This window comes from Mustela nigripes, chromosome 14 (assembly GCF_022355385.1).
Source record: "Mustela nigripes isolate SB6536 chromosome 14, MUSNIG.SB6536, whole genome shotgun sequence".
Lineage (NCBI taxonomy): Eukaryota > Metazoa > Chordata > Mammalia > Carnivora > Mustelidae > Mustela > Mustela nigripes.
Window position 1 is genome coordinate 103268964 of NC_081570.1, and position 19977 is coordinate 103288940.

General features: G+C 39.9%; 1 protein-coding gene across 35 annotated transcripts in view; it reads left to right on the top strand.

The window, feature by feature from the left end:
• LOC132001388 (myomegalin-like) overlaps positions 1-19977 on the top strand; it is a 217780-nt gene that overhangs the window by 113447 nt on the left and 84356 nt on the right. For 16 of the 35 annotated variants that reach the window (XM_059375899.1, XM_059375898.1, XM_059375906.1 and 13 more), the window contains exon 1: positions 18288-19775. The exons of 16 other annotated variants lie outside the window; for them this stretch is intronic. In XM_059375899.1, coding sequence (XP_059231882.1) covers positions 18651-19775 — 1125 coding nt within the window. In that variant the 5' untranslated portion in view covers positions 18288-18650. Of the gene's footprint in view, positions 1-3714; positions 6350-18287; positions 19776-19977 lie in introns of those variants that run through there. 3 more of the 35 variants (XM_059375927.1, XM_059375925.1, XM_059375926.1) reach the window with 3 other exon arrangements.

Sequence of the window (19977 nt, forward strand, 5' to 3'; positions counted from 1 at the left end):
AGAGGCAGGCAGAGAGAGAGGGGAGGAAGCAGGCTCCCTGCGGAGCAGAGAGCCCGATGCGGGGCTCGATCCCAGGACCCTGGGATCATGACCTGAGCCGAAGGCAGAGGCTTTAACCCACTGAGCCACACAGGCGCCCCAATGCTGTTTTAATATTGAAGAATTCTTACTGTGGTATAAAAATTGTGTTAGTCTATATTGTTGCCCTTGAAGTTACCTCAGAGTATACTCTCCTCTTCCCTTCAACTTTTAACTTTGTAAAAAGGTATTTCCTAAAAGAACCCTAGAATATATCTTTGCCCAAGCAGCATAAACAATTACTGAGTATTCTTACAGGTCTTAGAGCAGTAGGATTTAACTTCTTGGTTCACATCTAGAGAGCTGGGAGTCAGGATGAAAGGAACAGGGAGAAGAACTAGGCTAAAGCAGTGCTTCCTATCTTTTCTGTGTCATGGCACAAACAGGAAATGATAATATTTGTAAGGTACAGTGGTAAGTGGATGGAGCTTCTTACTTGAAGGTTGTCAGTCTGGGCGCTTGAGCCATGACAAGGCCGGAAGAAATCACTATTTCAGCTGTACTTGTAAACTTCTTGGACTGTGACTTTGGTTAGAAAGCTTTGGTTAGGGCGCCTGGGTGGCTCAGTGGTTTAAGCCGCTGCCTTCGGCTCAGGTCACGATCTCAGGGTCCTGGGATCGAGTCCCATATCGGGCTCTCTGCTCAGCACAGAGCCTGCTTCCGTCTCTCTCTCTCTGCCTGCCTCTCTCTCCATCTACTTGTCATCTCTCTCTGTCAAATAAATAAATAAAATCTTTAAAAAAAAAAAAAAAAAAAAAGAAAGCTTTGGTTAACAAATTCGGGAAATGATGCATATACATGTAATTATGGTTCAGCACATATTGTAGCATTTTCTGCGGGCTCGGTGCTGCTCTACCAACCTTATATATTAACTCAAATTAATATAAGCCCTTAACATATGAGATATAATAAGAATAATTTATAATAAAATGGTGTTTATTTAAAAATATACATTGCACATGTATATATATATACACACATGAGTATATACATATGTATAGTATGTATATGCATACACACACATACACACATACATGATCACAATTATATTAGCAGACATAAAGAAAGAGTCAGGTGCTTGTATCTGTAGGGAAAACTAAGCGACTGTCATAGCCTGATGCAGTCATGTTATACTGGTGATTCAAAAACAGCAAGGGGAATGCGATTAGTAAATGAGGGTGACATTGCCAAGGTGAAAAACTCTTGGTAAATTTCCAAACAGTAGAAAAATCAACTCTTGGGTGCCTGGGTGGCTCAGTGGTTAAGCCGCTGCCTTCGGCTCAGGTCGTGATCTCGGAGTCCTGGGATCGAGTCCCGCATCGGGCTCTCTGCTCAGCAGGGAGCCTGCTTCCTCCTCTCTCTCTCTCTCTGCCTGCCTCTCTGCCTGCTTGTGATTTCTCTCTGTCAAATAAATAAATAAAATCTTTAAAAAAAAAAAAAAAAAAAAAAAAAAGAAAAATCAACTCTTTCTTCATTTTCATAGCAGTTCCATTCATGGAAAACTCACTGTATATTAACATTGTGTATATATATATAAATATATATAGCAGAATTCCATTGTATGTTCAGGTGATTATATAAAGTTGTATTACCTCACCAGTGCCCCATGGAACATTTAAAAGTCATTCAGTAATGAAAGCACAAAACAAAACTTCACATTTTAATCCTACAGAGTTACCAATAATACTAATACTGTTTCTACTACAATCAAAATGGTAACATGTTGGTAATGGAAAGCAACATAATTTTATTGGAAGTGGAAAAAAATTTTTTAAGAGTGAGAAAATACATGGGTGTGCATGTGTGCATACTTAAGTGTGCAAGCAGGGGTGAGAGGGAGAGGGAGAGAGGGAGAGAGAGAGAGAGAGAGAATCTTAAGCAGACTCCATATCCAGCATGAGCAGGTCACAGGGCTCCATCTCACAACCCTGAGATCATGACCTGATCTGAAATCAAGAGTCAGACGCTCAACCCACTGAGTTACCCAGGGACCCCTACAGTGAAAATACATTTTTTAAAGATTTTATTCATTTATTTGAGAGAGAGAGAAAGAGAGAAAGTGTGTGCAAGATTGGGGGAGAGGCCATGGGGCGAGGGGAGAAGCAGACTCCCCACTGAGCATGGAGCAAGATGTGGGGCTTGACATGGGACTTGATCCCAGGACCCTGAGATCATGACCTGAGCTGAAGGCGGACGCTGAACCAATTGAGCGGTGCCCCTGGAGACCCAGCTTTTATTGAGTGTCCATGAGACCGTGTGATGCTGCTAGCCAGTGAAGGGAAAGAGGAATGGAAAAGAGGAAGGATCCATTTTTGAGTCCTGATCCTGCTCTAAACACCATGTGGAGGCCTGAACATTCAGTTTTTTTCCAGCTTTCATTACAACCTGTGAACTAGGTAGGATAAAGCTCCCTTTGTAAGTAGGGAAACAAATATTTAGATTAAGTGATGTAACCTAAGTTATTAAGGCAGTAGGTGGTGAGGTAAGAATTTGAACATAGGTTTATGTGGGTTCATACCCATATTTACACTGCTGTTCTGAAGAGCTAGTATCACAAATGTACATGTGTATGACTGACCAAAAGAGATCTATTGACAAAGTTCAAAACCAGCTCTCAGAATATCAGTGAGCCAAAATTTCTGGAATTTTTCAGTGAAACTACCCATAAAATAATAATTCCTCATTCTTCCCTTTCCTAGTTCCTGATAACCTCTATTATAATGAATTAATGAATTTGCCTTAATGAATTTGCTTGTGTTATGCATTTCATACAGACTGGAATCAGGTAGATGATAGATAGATAGATAGATAGATAGACAGATAGATAGGTAGACAGATGTCACTAAGAATTTGGAACAATGCTTTGCCCGGCTCATTGCAAATTACATAGCACCCATTGCTCCAGTCATCATGGTGATGATAATAAAAACAAGAAACACCCCATGAATTTGCAAAATGCAGTTTAGGAGATGATATAGTCACTCAGTAAGAACCACTAGTCTGGGGGCTGTAGCTTCCAAAGGGTTTATCGTCCAATAAGAGATTGGCATGTAAACAAAGAACAAAATACAGAATGATAAATGAAGAGATAGAAATATATGTACAGTGGGAAAGGAACCCACAGATGGCAGGGATTAACTCTACCTTTGAAAGTCAAAGAAGCCTCACCTGGAAGTTGCTCGTGACCTGGACCTTAAAGGCGGAGTACTCCAGGCAGAAAATAGAAATACATCATAGGCAGGTACAGTATATACAGTGATATGGAACATAGTTAAGGAATTGGGAGAAACTGGTATTACCAGGTATATACTAAGTGTTATAGAATGATAGAAGACATAACTGGGACATTTCGTTAAGTGTCAAGCTAAGGACTTCCTGTTATAAGAAACAGAGAGTTAAAGAAAAAAAAAAGCTAAGCTAGGGGGAATAAAAGCATATGATTTGCATTTTAGAAAGACAATCCTGTGGGCTCTTTAGAAGGAGGACTAACTGAGCAGATAATTGATGTCATCTCATGAGAGCAAATCATGGTTTGACACCGCTATTAACTGCTTAATCTAATCCATTCTTGAATTAGGGGCCAAGAACATTAGAAAACCAGTTATAAAGTACTTTGTCTCCCCCCTCTGTCTACAGTCACGTGTGACAACTCTTGCTATCTGTGACAACTGAAGCCTGCGTTGTGGGCGTCATCCTTGTCTGCCAGGAGCAGCAGCATCTTACTCCCCCCGCATCCTCAACCTTTGTCTGCCAGGCCATCTCTCACCACAGAAGCCACACCCCCACGATGTGGAAGGCCCAAGTTCATTTTCAAGGCTCTGGGCCTGCTCGGCAAACACTTAAGAATTCCCTCATCTCCAGCAAAGCCATCCCTAGAGTTCTGGAGACTGACTCATTTCCTCTACCTCCTCTGACCCCTCACAGCTGAGAATACCACAGTTGGGCTTTAGAAGAAGGGAAGCTCACAGACGTTACACATCTAGGTTTGAGTTGTCCAAGTGGAAACTCTTCTCTTATGCCATTTCCCATAGATGAGTACTTCTCATGTAATCTCAAATCTGAAAGTCTGGACTGAGTATAATCTCTAAGTATAGGAAGTTTCATTTCAGAGCCTTCCATTTCTCAAAAAGAGACAGTTTTGATCAAGATTATTTAATTTAATTGATTTTACTATCCCTCTAGCTGTTTTCTTTTTCCATTCCACCATAATATTGTACATTCATTTTAGCCATACTTCTACAGTAGTATGACCTTCTATCATATAATTAACCCACAGAACAGCAACAAAGAAAGCCATAAACTTGACACGCCACCAATTGACATCATTCCATGTTTGCTTCCAATCACCCCTTGTCCATTCAGATCAAGAGCATGTCATTGTGAGCCGAGAACTCAGGAGCTTTTGGATATAGCTGCCATGCTGAAGCAACATGTCCACATCTTTTTTAGTAAAAAGAAAAGCTAACAAAGTGAAGTTTTACAAAGCATTTTTCTCTTCCTTCGTGAGTGTATTCACAAAGTTGCAGATGAAAGACCTGCACTCTGAAAAACTGGTGATAGTTCCAGTTACTGACATGATTCCCTTTTATGGGAGAGTAGAAGCTTCATTTCAAAGAACCCTTTAAATGAAACCAGACCTACAGGGTATGAATGCAAGGAGCAACGATGTACTTGCAGAGGAAGGTCTGGAAGAATTCTTGTTTTATTTCATTTTTCCATTCTCCAGTTTTCCCCCAGTGTAATATTTATTAACATGTAAAGAAATGTTGCCTTACAAAATGAAAGAGGACAATAGAATTAGGGTGAGATATCCAGTAAGCAATCAGGACCTCCCACTCATACAAATCAGCAGACGCTCAAGCCATTGCATTTATGCCTTGTTTGGAACCTAATGTAAATAACACTGCATGCAGTGAGGCGTATTCTTAAAACAGCAAACATTCCAGTGTTACCATGGAGAGATCTGATGTGGAGGTTAAAACAAGAACACTCACTGCTCATGGCAGAGACTGAAAACCTTGCAGGGATTAGGAGCTTGGGCAGCTCCAACTAACTTCATATAAGGAGATCTTTCAAAGCAGTTTTACAGTATCTTCTTCTTAAAACTGGTGAATGTTGAAGGTGGAGACTTATAAATCCTCATTCAACCTCACTGTCTCCCAGACATAACCTTTACTGGTAACGTGTCTCAGCAAAAGGCCTCATCATCTAAGGCAATTGTAGTCCTGACCCTTTAGAGCAGCAAAGGTGGTGGAAAAATAAGGGATTTTATTACCACTTCATGAAAATTATTAACTGAGAATTTATAATGCACAAATTACAGTAACATGAAGGAATAAAGAACACAAAGATGCATAAGGTTTAGTCTCTGCCTTTAGAGATGATAGTCTAATTGGAAGGTAAGGAAGCCCCTGATGGAAACAAAATATAAAGCAGTAGAGAAAGAACAAAAGGTCATGAGCTGGGGTAGGCAGTGAAGATTTTGATCTGTAAGAAATGAGTAGAATTTTAGTAAGATGAAAAGGAAAGGCATTGATTTACTCAGTCATTCAATGACTATTTATTGATATCTAGAAACATATTGTCCAAAGTACCTCAAAAAAAACAATAGATGGATGAAACCAGGAGCTGGTTCTTTGAAAAAGTAAACAAAATTGATAAACACTTAGACTCATTAAAAGAAAAAGAAAAAGAAGACACAGAGAGCAAGAGCAAGAGTTGGGAGAAGGAGAGGAAGAGAAAGAGGACTCAAATAAAATCAGAAAAGAAGAAGGGAAATAACAACTGATACCACAGAAATACAAAGGATTATAAGAAAATACTGAGGGGCGCTGGGTGGCTCAGAGGGTTAAAGCCTCTGCCTTCGGCTCAGGTCATGATCCCAGAGTCCTGGGATCAAGCCCCGCATCGGGCTCTCTCCTTGGTGGGGAGGCTGCTTCCTCCTCTCTCTCTGCCTGCCTCTCTGCCTACGTGTGATCTCTGTCTGTCAAATAAATAAATAAAATCTTAAAAAAAAATATTGAAAAATTTATGCCAAGAAATTGGAGAACCTGTAAGAAATGGATAAATTTCTAGAAACATATAATCTTCCAAAACTGAATCAGGAAGAAATAGAAAATTCGAACAGACCAATTACTAGCAATGAAATTGAAAATACTGTAACGCTGAAAAATTAAAAAAATAAAAATAAATAAAATAAATAAAATTCATAAAAAAGACATTGATGAAAGAAATTGAAGATGACACAAATGAAAAGATATTCTATGCTCATAGATTGAAAGAACCAATATTTATTAATTAAAATTAATTAATAATCATTATTAATTTATTAAATTCACAGTAATTTATTTTTATTGTGTTATGTTAGTCATCATTAGTTTTTGATGTAGTGTTTCATGATTCATTGTTTGTATATATGGGCTTCATGCAATCCGTGCCCTCCTTAATACCCATCACCAGGCTCACCCATCCCTCCCACCACCCTTCCTTCTAAAACCCTCAGTTTGTTTCCTGGTAAGATATAGTGTGGCAGGTACAATCGCTCATGAAGAAGAATAAATATGGTTAAAATATCCATACAACCCAAACCAGTCTACACATTTAATGCAGTGTCTATCAAAATACCAACAACATTTTTCACAGAACTAGAACAAATAATCTTAAAATTTGTATGGAATCACAAAACACCCTGAATAGCCAAAGCAGACTGGAAAAAGAAAAGCAAAGCTGGAAGGATCACAATCACAAATTTCAAGATATGTTACAAAGGTGTAATGATCAAAACAGTATGATGCTGGCACAAAAACCGACACTTAGGTCATCATTGGAATAGAATAGAGTCCAGATAATCTGTGACAAAGTAGGCAAGAATATACAGTGGGGAAAAGATAGTCTCTTCAGTAAATGATGCTTGGAAAACTGGACAGCTATATGCAAAAGAATGAAACTGAACCACTTTGTTACACCATACACAAAAATAAACACAAACTGGATTAAAGACTGACATGTGAGACCTGAAATCATAAAAATCCTAGAAGGAAACATAGGCAGTTATCTCTTTGACATTGGTCATAGAAATATTTTCCTAGATATGTCTTCTTACTCAAGGGAAAAGAAAAGGAAAATTAAACTATAGGGACTATACCAAAATAGAAGGCTTTTGCACAACAAAAGAAACCATCAACAAAATAAAAATATCAACCAACTGAATGGGCAAAGATATTTGCAAATAATATATTTAATAAGGGGTTAATATCTAAAATATATGAAGATAGTATACAACTCAACACCAAACCCCCCAAATAATCCAATTAAAAAAAAAATGGGCAGAAGACCTGAATAGAGATTTTTCCAAAGAAGATAGACAGATGGCCAATAGACACATGATCATCAGGATATCACTGATCATCAGGAAAATGCAAATCAAAACCACAATCAGATATCACTTCACATTTGTTAGAATGTCTAAAATCAAAAACACAAGAAATAACAAGGTTTGGTGAGCAAGAATTTGGAAATAAAGGAACCCTGGTAGGGATGCAAGCTGGCAGCCCTTGTGGAAAACAGTTTGGAGGTTCCTTGAAAAATTAAAAATAGAATTACCTTGGGTTATGAACATTGGGGAGGTATGTGCTATGGTGAGTGCTGTGAAGTGTGTAAGCCTGATGATTCACAGACCTGTACCCCTGGGACCAATAATACATTATATGTTAATTAAAAAAACATTTTATTTAAAAAAAAGAATTATCATATGACCCAGTAATTCTGTTACTGGGTATTTATCAAAAAAAAAAAACAAAAACACTAATTTGAAAAGATAAATCACTTCTTTATTTATGGTAGCATTATTTACACTAGGCCGGATATGGAAGCAGCGCTTGGGTCCATTGATAGATGAATGGGTAAAGAGAATGCAGTATATATATACAATGGAATATTACTCAGCCATAATAGGAGTGAAATCTTGTCATGCAACAACATGGTGGACCTAGAGCATTTTATACTGCATGAAATAAGTCAGACAGAGAAAGACAAATACCATATTATTTTGTATATATGTGGAATCTCAAAAGCAAAACAAACAGACTCATAAATACAGAGGACAAACTGGTGGTTGTCAAATAAGGGTGGTGAGGGGAGGGCAAAGTAGGTGAAAGGGATTATGAAGTACAAATTTCCAGTTATAAAATAAATAAGTCACAGAGATGAAAAGTATGGCATAGGGAATATAGTCGATAATACTATAATAATCGTATGGTGACAGATGGTGACTGTACATATTGTGAACATTGAATAATGTATAGAATTGTTGACTCATTATGTTATGTACCTGGAACTAATAGACTATTACATGTCAACTATATTTCAATAATAAATACTTTAAAAATACTTGAAAGAAGAAAGGCAAGAGCCTTTCCCCTTAAGGAGCTTGTATCTAATAAGGAAGATAAATAGCCAAGTGATCAAACAAATAACTAATTGCAAATTGTAATAAGTACTTTGAAGAAAACAAAGAGCAGGGATTAGCCAACTGTTTCTGTAAAAGGACAGATGGCAAATAATTTAGACCTTGCAGGTCATAAGGTTTTTGCCATCAGCACAAACATAGTCATACACAATACATAAATGAGTTGGCATGTATGTTCCAATAAAACTTTATTTACAAAAATAGGTCGGGGAGAAATTTAGTCCACAGTTCATAGTTTGCTGAACCCTAAAAGAGAATTAGGGAGAATGAGTGTGGGGGTATTATAGGTAAGGAAGATGGTAAAATTTTTTTTTAAAGATTTTATTTACTTATGACAATGAGAGAGGTAACACAAGCACAGGGGAGCTGGAAAGGGAGAAGCAGGCTCCCTGATGAGCAGGGAGCCTAATATGGGGCTCAGTCCCAGGATGCTGGGGTCATGATCTGGGCCAAAGGCAGATGCTTAACAACTGAGCCACCCAGGTGCTCTGGAAGATGGTAATTTTGAGATGTCTCTGACCTATCATATGCAGATATGAATAAGTAGTTGGCTATTTCAGATTTGAGCTCAGAGGAAATTCTGGGATAAAGATATAAATGGAAAGTTACTGGTATAAAGATGGGAAAGGATAAGATGATATGGAAAGAAAATAAAAATAGGTAAAAAGGTCTAGGACTGAGCCTCAGTGAACACCTACCAAAAGTTCGAAGTGGGTATGACTCTTAGTTCACAAATTCAGTTGTGCAGGAAATACCATGTTTCTTCACTTTCTTTCAATCGATTGAATGTTACCCTGAGTCCTTATCTTAATCAGGCTAGCAGGAAGTTCAAAATCATCCATTTGGTACATATATTCCTCCCTATTCTCTCAGTTACATGAAAGTGAAGGTTTTTATCAGGTACCAAAGAATCAAGGGATTACTCTTACCATTGGTCTGCCCTGGAAGTATCCCTTCCCCAACAAGCATGGTTCTGCCAACTCTAACAGCTTGCTTTATTAGAGTCTTTTATGAAGCCAGAACCCCGTGATCTAGAGTCCAGCCTTTCCAAGTCACCTACTGCCTTCTCACCCCAGGTCCTGCTGCTTCTCTGCACATTAATATGGAATGGAGGTGGCTCCCTGTTATTCTCTGATCCCCGGTCTCTTTCTGAAATGAGTGAAATCTAACACCCTCCTTTTCTGTTGACCTCAAAGAACTCTTTCTCCTCTTCCCCACTGGGACATCTGGCTTAATCTTCTCACTTGGTTTAGAATTTTTATTAAAGTCAGGAAATGCATTTGACTTCAGCTTCTGCTCTTTGCTCTGCAAAAATTTCCAAGTTAAGGGCCTGACCATCAGATTATAAAAGAGGAAGGTGGGGCATACAGTTAATAAAGCAGTTTAATATCCTGTCATCACGCCATAGGATTAGGGAAGGAGTATGTAGTTGAAAGATGAGATGTAGTTGAAAAGTAGATTAGGATCTTTCTGTAGAGAGATTGAAATGCCATGCTGATGAAGTTTTGGACTTCATCCTATAGTGGATAATGATGAATCTTTACTATAAATATTCTGGAAATAGTATGGAGGATGATTAGAGGGTAAGCTTCTAAGCCTAGTGACATGGTTCAGGTTTTAGGTTTCAAGAGCCTGAAATAGAAAATGTAGTGAAAATGTGAAGCAACATTTCTGAACATGCTAGAGATGTTCAGAGAAAAAAATCCCAAATTTAGTGTTTAACTTGATAGGGAAGGATTCTGAGGAGTTAAAGGTAACAACTCTGAAATTTACAAGTCACAAGTGTACAAGTTACAGTTACAGAAAGTGATATGCCTGACCTTCTCTTTCCTGCTAATCTCTCCCTAGCTTTTGACAAATGTTAACTGTCTCTCTCATTCTTGAAACTCTGTCCCCATCTCACCTGTGCTTTGATTGTGGAAGAGCCTCACTTGTTTTTTTTTTTCCACTTAGTTTTCTCAGTCACCTAGACTCATCATGTTCCTGATCAAATTTTTCATTATCTTTTTGTAGATGGACTCAACTCTCACATTTCTGCTCATTTAGATCATGTTTTCTACCAGTCTTTGAGACCAAAAACCTAATCTTCATCTTTAATCCTTTTCCTTCATCCTCTATAGGTCGTCAAGTCCTGCTGTTCATTCCTTCAAAATAATTCTCACATTTACCACTTTCTATTTATATACCAGACTAATTTTTTTTAACTTAAATTCAAATATTTAACATATAGTGTATTATTTGTTTCAGGGGTACAGGTGATTCGTCAGTCTTATATAATACCCAGTGGTCATTACAACACATACCTTCCCCAATGTCCATCACCCAGTTACCTCATCCCTATACCCCCACCCTTCAGCAATCCTCAGTTTGTTCCCTTTGATTAAGAGTTTCTTATGGTTTGTCTCCCTCTCTGGTTTCATCTTATTTCATTTTTTCCTCTCTTCTTCTATGATCCTCTGCATTATTTCTTAAATTCCACATATTAGTGAGATCATATATTGTCTTTCTCTGACTTATTTCGCTTAGTGTAATACCCTCTAGTTCCATCCACATCATTGCAAATGGCAAGAGTTCATTTTTTGATAGCTGCATAATATTCCATTGTGTGTATATGTGTGTGTGTATATATATATATGTATATTTTATATATATTTACCCATTCATCTATTGATGGACATCTGGACTCTTTCCATAGTTTGGCTATTGTGGACATTGCTGCTATGAACATTGGGGTGCAGTTGCCTCTTCAGATCATTACATTTGTATCTTTGGGGTAAATACCCAATAGTGCAATTGCTGGGTCACAGGGTAGCTCTATTTTCAGCTTATTGAGGAATCTCCATATTGTTTTCTAGAGTGGCTGCACCAACTTGCATTCCCACAGACTTTTTTTTTTTATTACCCCACAGATGAATAACTACAATGGCTTTTTAGCAGGTCTTCTTATAACCATTCCAAAATCTTGCCCTGAAATTCCAGTTCATCCTGTTCTCTGGCTAATCTTTCCAAGGTGAAGTTTTCACCATGCCATTCTTTGTTCAAGTTCATAACATTAAGTCCAAAATCTTTTGTCTTTTCTGAACATTAAATTCTAGTTGCCAAAACTTCCATAGCACCACAGCATAGCATCTGGCTTACAGTTGGCTCTCCGTATGTATTCTCTGAATGAGCAATTATAGAGGATAAGTTTTATAAAGTAGGATGAACCAGGCCATTTAGATGCTCCTCAAAATCCCCAACATCTGCCTTTACCTACAGGTTAGCACTGTATCTAACCCACTTCTAAGACTATTGATGATGCCTTTTTCTTTTAATGGAGTCCCTTTCTTTGTTTCCATCATCCTAAGACCCATCTCAAGTGTCACTCTTGCCCTTTCAACTATTTCTCAATTTTTTCTGCACTCATGCTGACTTCATCAGTACCATTTCACTTACCAATCAATTGCACTAATTTTAGCATGCATATTTTCTCCCTTCAACTAAACTAAAAGTTCACTAAAGACAGAGAAATGACACACTGAATTCGTGCAAATTCTTGCTCCTTGGTTGACTGACTTAACGTGTGCTTTAAAATTCACTTGGGGTGCCTGGGTGGCTCAGTCAGTTGAGCTTTGGAGTCTGGCTTTCCGCTCAGGTCATGATCTTGGGTCCTGGGGTGGATTGGGTCATGGATTCCCATTCAGCGGGGGAGTCTGTTTGTCTCCCTTTCTCTCTGCTCCTCACGCCACTCCCTCTCTCTCTGAAATAAATAAATCTTAAAAAAAAAAAAAGTATAAAATTCACTTAAGCAGCTACTGGTATTTAATAACTTTACTTGAAAGACTCTTTACTATTTTAAGATGGATTCTGCTGATGTGGTCATCACATGGCAATCTGCAGCTGAACTTGTAATCCCCTGGTTTCAAACAAGTCTTTCAAAATGCTGTGTTATTAATTAATGCAAAGCATGATTGCTTCTGGCTTCTTAAAAATTTCCAGCCATCACAGGGGAGTCATGCACATGCTTGTGTTTCCATGAAGCCTAACTGGCTTTACTTTGATATTCTTGCATTTCCTCATCTGTTTTAGCTTCTCTGCCAAAATCACTCTTTTTTTTTTTTTTTTTCTTTTTTGGCATAGTTTTTAGTAATTAGAACAGCTATTTCCAATGTCATAACTAGGGCAGTGAAACCTAACACAACTGTTTGGGACGTGGGGATTTTCCATCTCTAATTCTCTTGGAAACGCCTTGCCAGCCAGGAATTAGGTCTTAGGAGCACTACAAGATAGTGGTTACAAAAGTGGCTTTGGTTTTAAGAGATACTTCCCAGGCCCCAAAATCTAGAGGTCAAAATAGAGATAGTGCAAAATGTCTTTAACATAACACTACTTAGGAATTTTGATTCAAATGAGAATATAGTTCTCTAAATTCAACAATCTGTAAGTAGTTCTTCACTGAAGGGTTTTTCTATTTATCTGCAGTACTTTTAATCTTTAATCTTTTGACTGAGATTTTTCAGAATATAATTTAGGACAGCTCTAATTCAATGGTTTTCGAAGTGTGATTGCCCAGACAGCAGCATCAGCAGGATCTAGGAATTTGTTAGGAATGCAAATTCTTGGGCTCCACCCCAGAGGACCTGAATCAGAAACTCCAGGAGGTAGGTCCCAGCAATCTGTTTTATCAAGCCCTCCCGGGGATTCTGATGCCTGGCAAAGGTTGAAAACTACTTTTTAAATTCAACATGTTTACTTTGTAGATGAGAAAATTAAGGGCCAGATATAAATGATTTAACTAGCACATATAGCTAATAAGTGCTGTGAATGGGTTTATCAATACATTTTGAGGGCAAACTGCTGATATATAAAATTAACAATTTAATTCATAACAGCTTATCATAATATGAAATCTGTTCTTAGTCCCAATTTTCCTTTAATATGTAACTTTGGTAAGTCTTAGAAGTAATTATCCTATTCTAAATCATCTCAGAAGCCCCAAGTCTTACTTTATCAGCATGCCTTGCTTCAATCATGTATGTGTGGTGTGCATATGCATATAAAATGTTTTTCAGGGGCACCTGGGTGGCTCAGTGGGTTAAAGCCTTTGCCTTCGGCTCAGGTCATGATCTCAGGGTCCTGGGATAGAGCCCCGCAATGCATCGGGCTCTCTGCTCGGTGGGGAGCCTGCTTCCTCTCTCTGTCTCAGCCTGTCTCTCTGCCTACTTGTGATCTCTGTCTGTCAAATAAATAAATAAAATTAAAAAAAAAAATGTTTTTCAAAGCTCCTATGGTTAGGAAATAAAAAGTTTTGAATTTGCAGTCGGGAATTTTACAGAACTTTTTCTAGGCCATATTTTATCTTTCCAATTTTCAAAGCTATTCTTATAATAAAGTGGGGGTTACTTCCTACCTGCCCCCACAAAAAAACCTCTCAGATTAAAAGTTTTGGGGTAATACATAGTTTATATTTATTTCCTCTTTGTTACTCTTTATTGAACTATTCTAACATAAAATCTACAGATCTAAGTATTCAGTTCAATGAACTTTGAGAACTGTACACATCCATATACCCATCACTCAAAACAATTCATAGAACGTTTTCATCACCCCAGAAAATTCCTTTGTGTTCCTCTGCAATCAATTCTTATACTATCTCATCTCTCATAACCATTTTCTGTACTTCTGTCACCATGGATTCAATTTTTCTTGTTGTTAAACATAAATTAGAAGGAATCACACAGAATGTACGGACTTGTGTACAGCTTATTTCACTTAACATGCTTTTGGGATTCATTCATGTTGTGGGTGTCAGTTTTGCTTGTTTGTTTTTTTGTTTTTTTTTTTTTTTACTTAGTATTGTACAAATATATCAAAATGTGTTTATTTTACCTATTTCTTAGCAGCAATTTTTATCTTATCACAAAAGCAATTCATGCTTAGTGTAGAAAATTATAGAACATAAATGAAGAAGAAAATAAGTATTCATAATTCCACTCCCCAGACATAATCACTATTTACTAACTTGTATATCCCCTCTGAATCTGTTTATATAAGTTGTCCACATATATAACACATGTAGTTATCATATATATTCCATTTTAGGTTCAAATGTTACCACTTTGATTAGTGTGTTAAATAGGCACAAGTCTTCGTTTTGCGGTTTTTTTTTTTTTAAGAGTTTATTTATTTATTTGATAGAGATCACAAGTAGGCAGAGAGGCAGGCAGAGAGAGAGGAAAGTAAGCAGGCTCCCTGCCAAGCAGAGAGCCCGATGCGGGGCTTGATCCCAGGACCCTGAGATCATGACCTGAGCCGGAGGCAGAGGCCTTAACCCACTGAGCCACCCAGGTGCCACACAAGTCTTAGTTTTAATTATTGAATATTTTCTAATTTTTAAAAATAAATTAAGATACATGAATACACATCTATTTCCCAAAATTCAGATGACACATGGTATATAAAAAAGGGTAAATGTTTCTATTCAACCCCCAATTTTACTCCCCTCCCCATAGGTAGCCAGTATTAACTAAATACAAAATCTTTTTTTTTTTTTTAAGAATTTATTTATTTATTTGACAGAGACAGATCACAAGCAGGCAGAGAGAGAAAGAGAGGAGGAAGCAGGCTCCCCGCTGAGCAGAGAGCCCGATGTGGGACTCGATCCCAGAAGGCCTGAGCCGAAGGCAGAGGCTTAACCCACTGAGCCACCCAGGCACCCTAAATACAAAATCTTGACCAAGGTGATATTGATAAGGACCATGAAGTTCTGAATTCATTATCACCTGATTTTTCTAAGGTGGTTTTTTTTTTTTTTTTCCAAAAGTTTTATTTATTTATTTTAGGGAAAGACAGTGTGTGTAAGAGCAGGGGAGGGGGCAGAGGGAGAGAGGGGGAAGCAGGCTCCCCACTGAGCAGGGAACCAAGTATGGCTCAATCTCAGGACCCTGAGATCATGACCTGAGCCAGTCAGATACTTAACCAACTGAGCCATTCAGGTGTTAAAACAAAGTGTTTTTCAGGAGCAAATTAAATAATACTTTGTAGTATTCTCTATTCCTTATTAAGATTTTGCATCTAATTAATACTCTCTAAACTTTAAACGTTAAAGTTTTATTTTTTAATTTTTATGTTCCAGTTTTATTGTCTATACACCAGTGGTCTTTAGTTGGAATGAAATTCTATAATACCAAATAATCGTATTAGGACCAGTTCTAGTACTATAATAGTTTACTATCTACTTCAAAATAATGTTTTTTAAATATATTTCCTAGGAGTGAATAGAGTGCTATCTTCAAATTTTCTTTGATTGTTGAGTGATTTATTCCTATCAGTTCTTGGAAGCCCAGATACGTGTAGTTCTATCTGTATATTGATCTTTACTTATATCTAGCAAACCTATTCTTCAATGATAAACTACCTTTTCTCCATTTTTACGGATTTGCACTTCTACACCAAGCTACCTATATACTGTCATTAAAGTTTAGAGACTATTAATTAGATGCAAAATCTTAATAAGGAATAGAGAATACTACAAAGTATTATTTAATTTGCTCCTGAAAAGCACTTTTTTCATTAGCCTTTTCCCCAGCAAGAAAATGTGGCTTGCATTGATAGTTGAGGATGAGGACTTGATTAATGTCTTAATTTTCACTTTTCTGGAACTTTGAGTTCTTTTAGCTCTTTATACTAAACTTTATACTATACTTCAGACGGGGTACAGCAGGGTATAGTCCTGACAGGCAGTCTGTTGGTAGGTGAGTCCAGAAACTCCTTGCCTCTCTATAGATCACTACAGATTTCAAAGATGATTGTTTACTTTCTTTTGACTTTGAAGTTCATATACCTGGAGGCAGGCAAAAATGGAGCTGTAATGAGTTTTACTTGGAAGTCTAATTTTACATTGTTGGTTTCACTGCAAGAACATGCATATTTAGGTGAAATAACATATGTAAAGTTCTGTAGCCTCCCAAACCCAAAGATCAAAGGACTGTTCTTCTCTCACATTGGAGCTACCAAGATTTTGTTTTGGTGATTAAATAAGAGAACAATACAGTCTTAAGTGTGTAGAGCTCCATAAAGTTTTAATATTATCTGGGGCGCCTGGGTGGCTCAGTGGGTTAAGCCTCTGCCTTCCACTCAGGTAGTGATCTCCAGGTCCTGTGATAGAATCCCGCGTTGGGCTCTCTGCTTGGTGGGGGGGAGCCTGTTTCTCTCTCTCTGCCTGCTTGTGATCTCTCTGTGTCAAATAAATAAAATCTTTAAAAAAAATGTTTTAATATTATCTTAAAATATTCCCATTATAATATTGAAATAAAAGTATAAGCTATTATTCAGTGAGCCAAACACTGTTAAAACACTTCTAAATCATTTAATTCTCCCTAGGAATTTTTTGGTTTATTCTGAATTCTTACTGAAGGCATTTTAATGTCTTCCTGCTTAGAGGAGTATGGGCTCTGTCCCAGAGGTGAGGTTCAGATACTTAAGACTGTTACTGGCCTTAACCTCTCCCAAGGACAAGCCAGTAAAATTTAACATTTTTGTAACCAGGAAATGTCCTGCTCTGGGAGACTCCAGGTATTGCTGGGGCTCTTTTTCTTCCAGTCCCGTGTCTGCATGCCACTCAAGCCAAGAAGGGAATTCTTTATTATAAATCGAAGTTGGCACCTGGATTCCTCCTACTCAGAGCTCCTGCTTCCCCCCAGTTTGTGTGCATTCCAAGTTCTATACCTAGCGGCGGGGTGACAACTGTATATTGTTGAATAAGACAGGGTACTAACTGAAGTCACTGAAATGTCCAGGCCTAGTTCTGCAGACATCAATATCCCCGACCCTCTACTCTTGCTCAAAGAAGCTAGGTCTTTTGTTCTAAAGTTTGTGTACTCTCCCACCCCCAAAATAGGGACTGCAGTCCACCTGAACCTGAAAGAGAATTTGGTGATGGTAATCTACTCTCAGGTGTTTACATTCTTGAAAAAGCCCATTTTCTCTTATTTTAAAAATATTGGTCAACTAGCGGCAACCTCGTGGTATTTGCCATACTCTTTCTCAGGTGACTGGTTTGTGTCCTCTCTTGATTAATCGTCTAGAAATTGCTGAACGCACGCCCACCCCAACACTGCAAGGAAGAGAAAAACTTGTCCTCTAGATAATCCCAGTTGTCGAGGGAGAGGTTTGAAGCACCCTTCTAAAACCCGCGGTACCACCACCTCTGATTTATTAACCCTGCTTACCCGCCCGCAGCTACAGCCCCAGGGCCTTTTAGTCCCGGCACCGGCCTGGGTAGGGAGAAGAGGTGGGGCTGCAGGCGGGAGGGAGGCGGCGCGCAGCGGTACCTAGTGGCGCTGCCAAGTTGCCCCATCCAGAGTACGTGGCACTACCGTGGAGAGACGGGGAGGGGATTCAACTTTCTCCTCCCCACGCAGATCCTTGGGTCATCCCGTTAGGGCGGGCGGGAGGAACCACGAGGGAACTGGTGCGTTCGTCGAGTGAAATCTTAGCAGATGAAAGCAGTCTGGCGGTGGCCAGCGCTCGTCATGCTGTCCGCCGGTACCCACAGGGGGCCGGGTCTCGAGTCCACTGCCAGGAGCGGCTACTCGTTTTAGGGCGAGCGGGCGGGCACTCGCCACCGCGCATGCGCAAAGCGGGGAGCGGCCCACTGGACTACAGCTCCCAGAGGAACGCGCCGCTGGCCGCAGGCGCCGAGCCGCTGGCGCCATCTTGAAATCTGATCCTCGATCTCCGAGTCTTTGCGTCAGCCGCGGGCTGCAGATAGTGTACCGCGAACTCAGCCTGCTAAAAGGGAGGACGTTGGGGACGCGGCGGCTAGTGGGAGAGACAGCTGGAGAGGACATGGCAGGTTGCGAGCGTGGCCTGCGCTGCTGTCACTCAGCGTCCCCCTAAGGCGTTTCTATTCCCGCCCCCTTCCCGAGGGGCGGGGCTGCCCACTCTGGTACCCAGAACCAGCTCGCGGGTGGCGGAGGTGAGCCCCGGCAGAGTGGGGACCCACCGGACTCTGCCATGCTGGCCGGAGGCCTCCGAGGCGGGAGACGGAGCGCAGCCAAGAGCCAGTGACTGAACACCAAGCAGCAGCCGCCTCAGGGAAGCTCGGCAATCGCTAGGGGAGAAGATGAAGGAGATTTGCAGGATCTGTGCCCGGGAGCTGTGTGGAAACCAGCGGCGCTGGATCTTCCACACGGCATCCAAGCTCAACCTCCAGGTTCTGCTTTCGCACGTCCTGGGCAAGGATGTCGCCCGCGATGGCAAAGCGGAATTTGCTTGCAGCAAGTGTGCTTTCATGCTTGATCGGATCTATAGGTTCGATACCGTTATTGCCCGGATCGAAGCACTTTCTATCGAGCGTTTGCAAAAGCTGCTGCTGGAGAAGGACCGCCTCAAGTTCTGCATTGCTAGCATGTATCGTAAGAATAACGATGACTCTGGCACGGAAACCAAGGCGGGGAATGGGACGGTTGACATTTCCGGCTTACCCGATGTACGATACTCTGCACTGCTCCAGGAAGACTTCGCCTATTCAGGGTTTGAGTGTTGGGTAGAAAATGAGGATCAGATTCAGGAGCTACACAGCTGTCATGCTTCGGAAGGTCCTGGAAACCGACCCAGGAGATGCCGTGGTTGTGCAGCCTTGCGGGTTGCTGATTCTGACTATGAAGCCATTTGTAAGGTGCCTCGAAAGGTGGCCAGAAGTATCTCGTGTGGTCCTTCTTCTAGGTGGTCCACCAGCATTTGCACCGAAGAACCGGCATTGTCTGAGGTCGGGCCACCGGACTTACCAAGTACAAAGGTACCCCCAGATGGAGAAAGCATGGAGGAAGGGACACCGGGATCCTCTGTGGAATCTTTGGATGCAAGTGTCCAGGCTAGTCCTCCACAACAAAAGGATGAGGAAACGGAGAGAAGTGCGAAGGAACTTGCAAAGTGTGACTGTTGTTCAGATGACCAGACTCCACAGCCTATGTGTAACCACAAGCTGGAGCTAGCTCTTAATGTGATTAAAGGTCTTGATTATAAGCCTATCCAGAGTCCCCGAGGGAGCAGGCTTCCTATTCCAGTGAAATCCAGCCCACCTGGAAGCAGGCCTGGCCATATCATGACAGATGGAGTTAGTTCCGGTTTCCTTAACCGGTCTTTGAAACCCCTTTACAAGTCACCTGTGAGTTATCCCTTGGAGCTTTCAGACCTCCAGGAGCTGTGGGATGATCTCTGTGAAGATTATTTGCCACTTCGGGTCCAGGTATACAAAATGGCTACATAGTGTCTTTCTGATTATAGTTAGCTGGCTGCAGGCTTCACATGATTTCTGTGTAGGTCAAAGTTAAAATTCTATACCTGAGAAAACTAATATCGTTGAGCCCATTTTTCCTGCACCTCTGCTTGTGTCTCATTTTAGTAAACGTGATTCACAAATAACTGACTTTTCACAGCCCTTCTTGTAA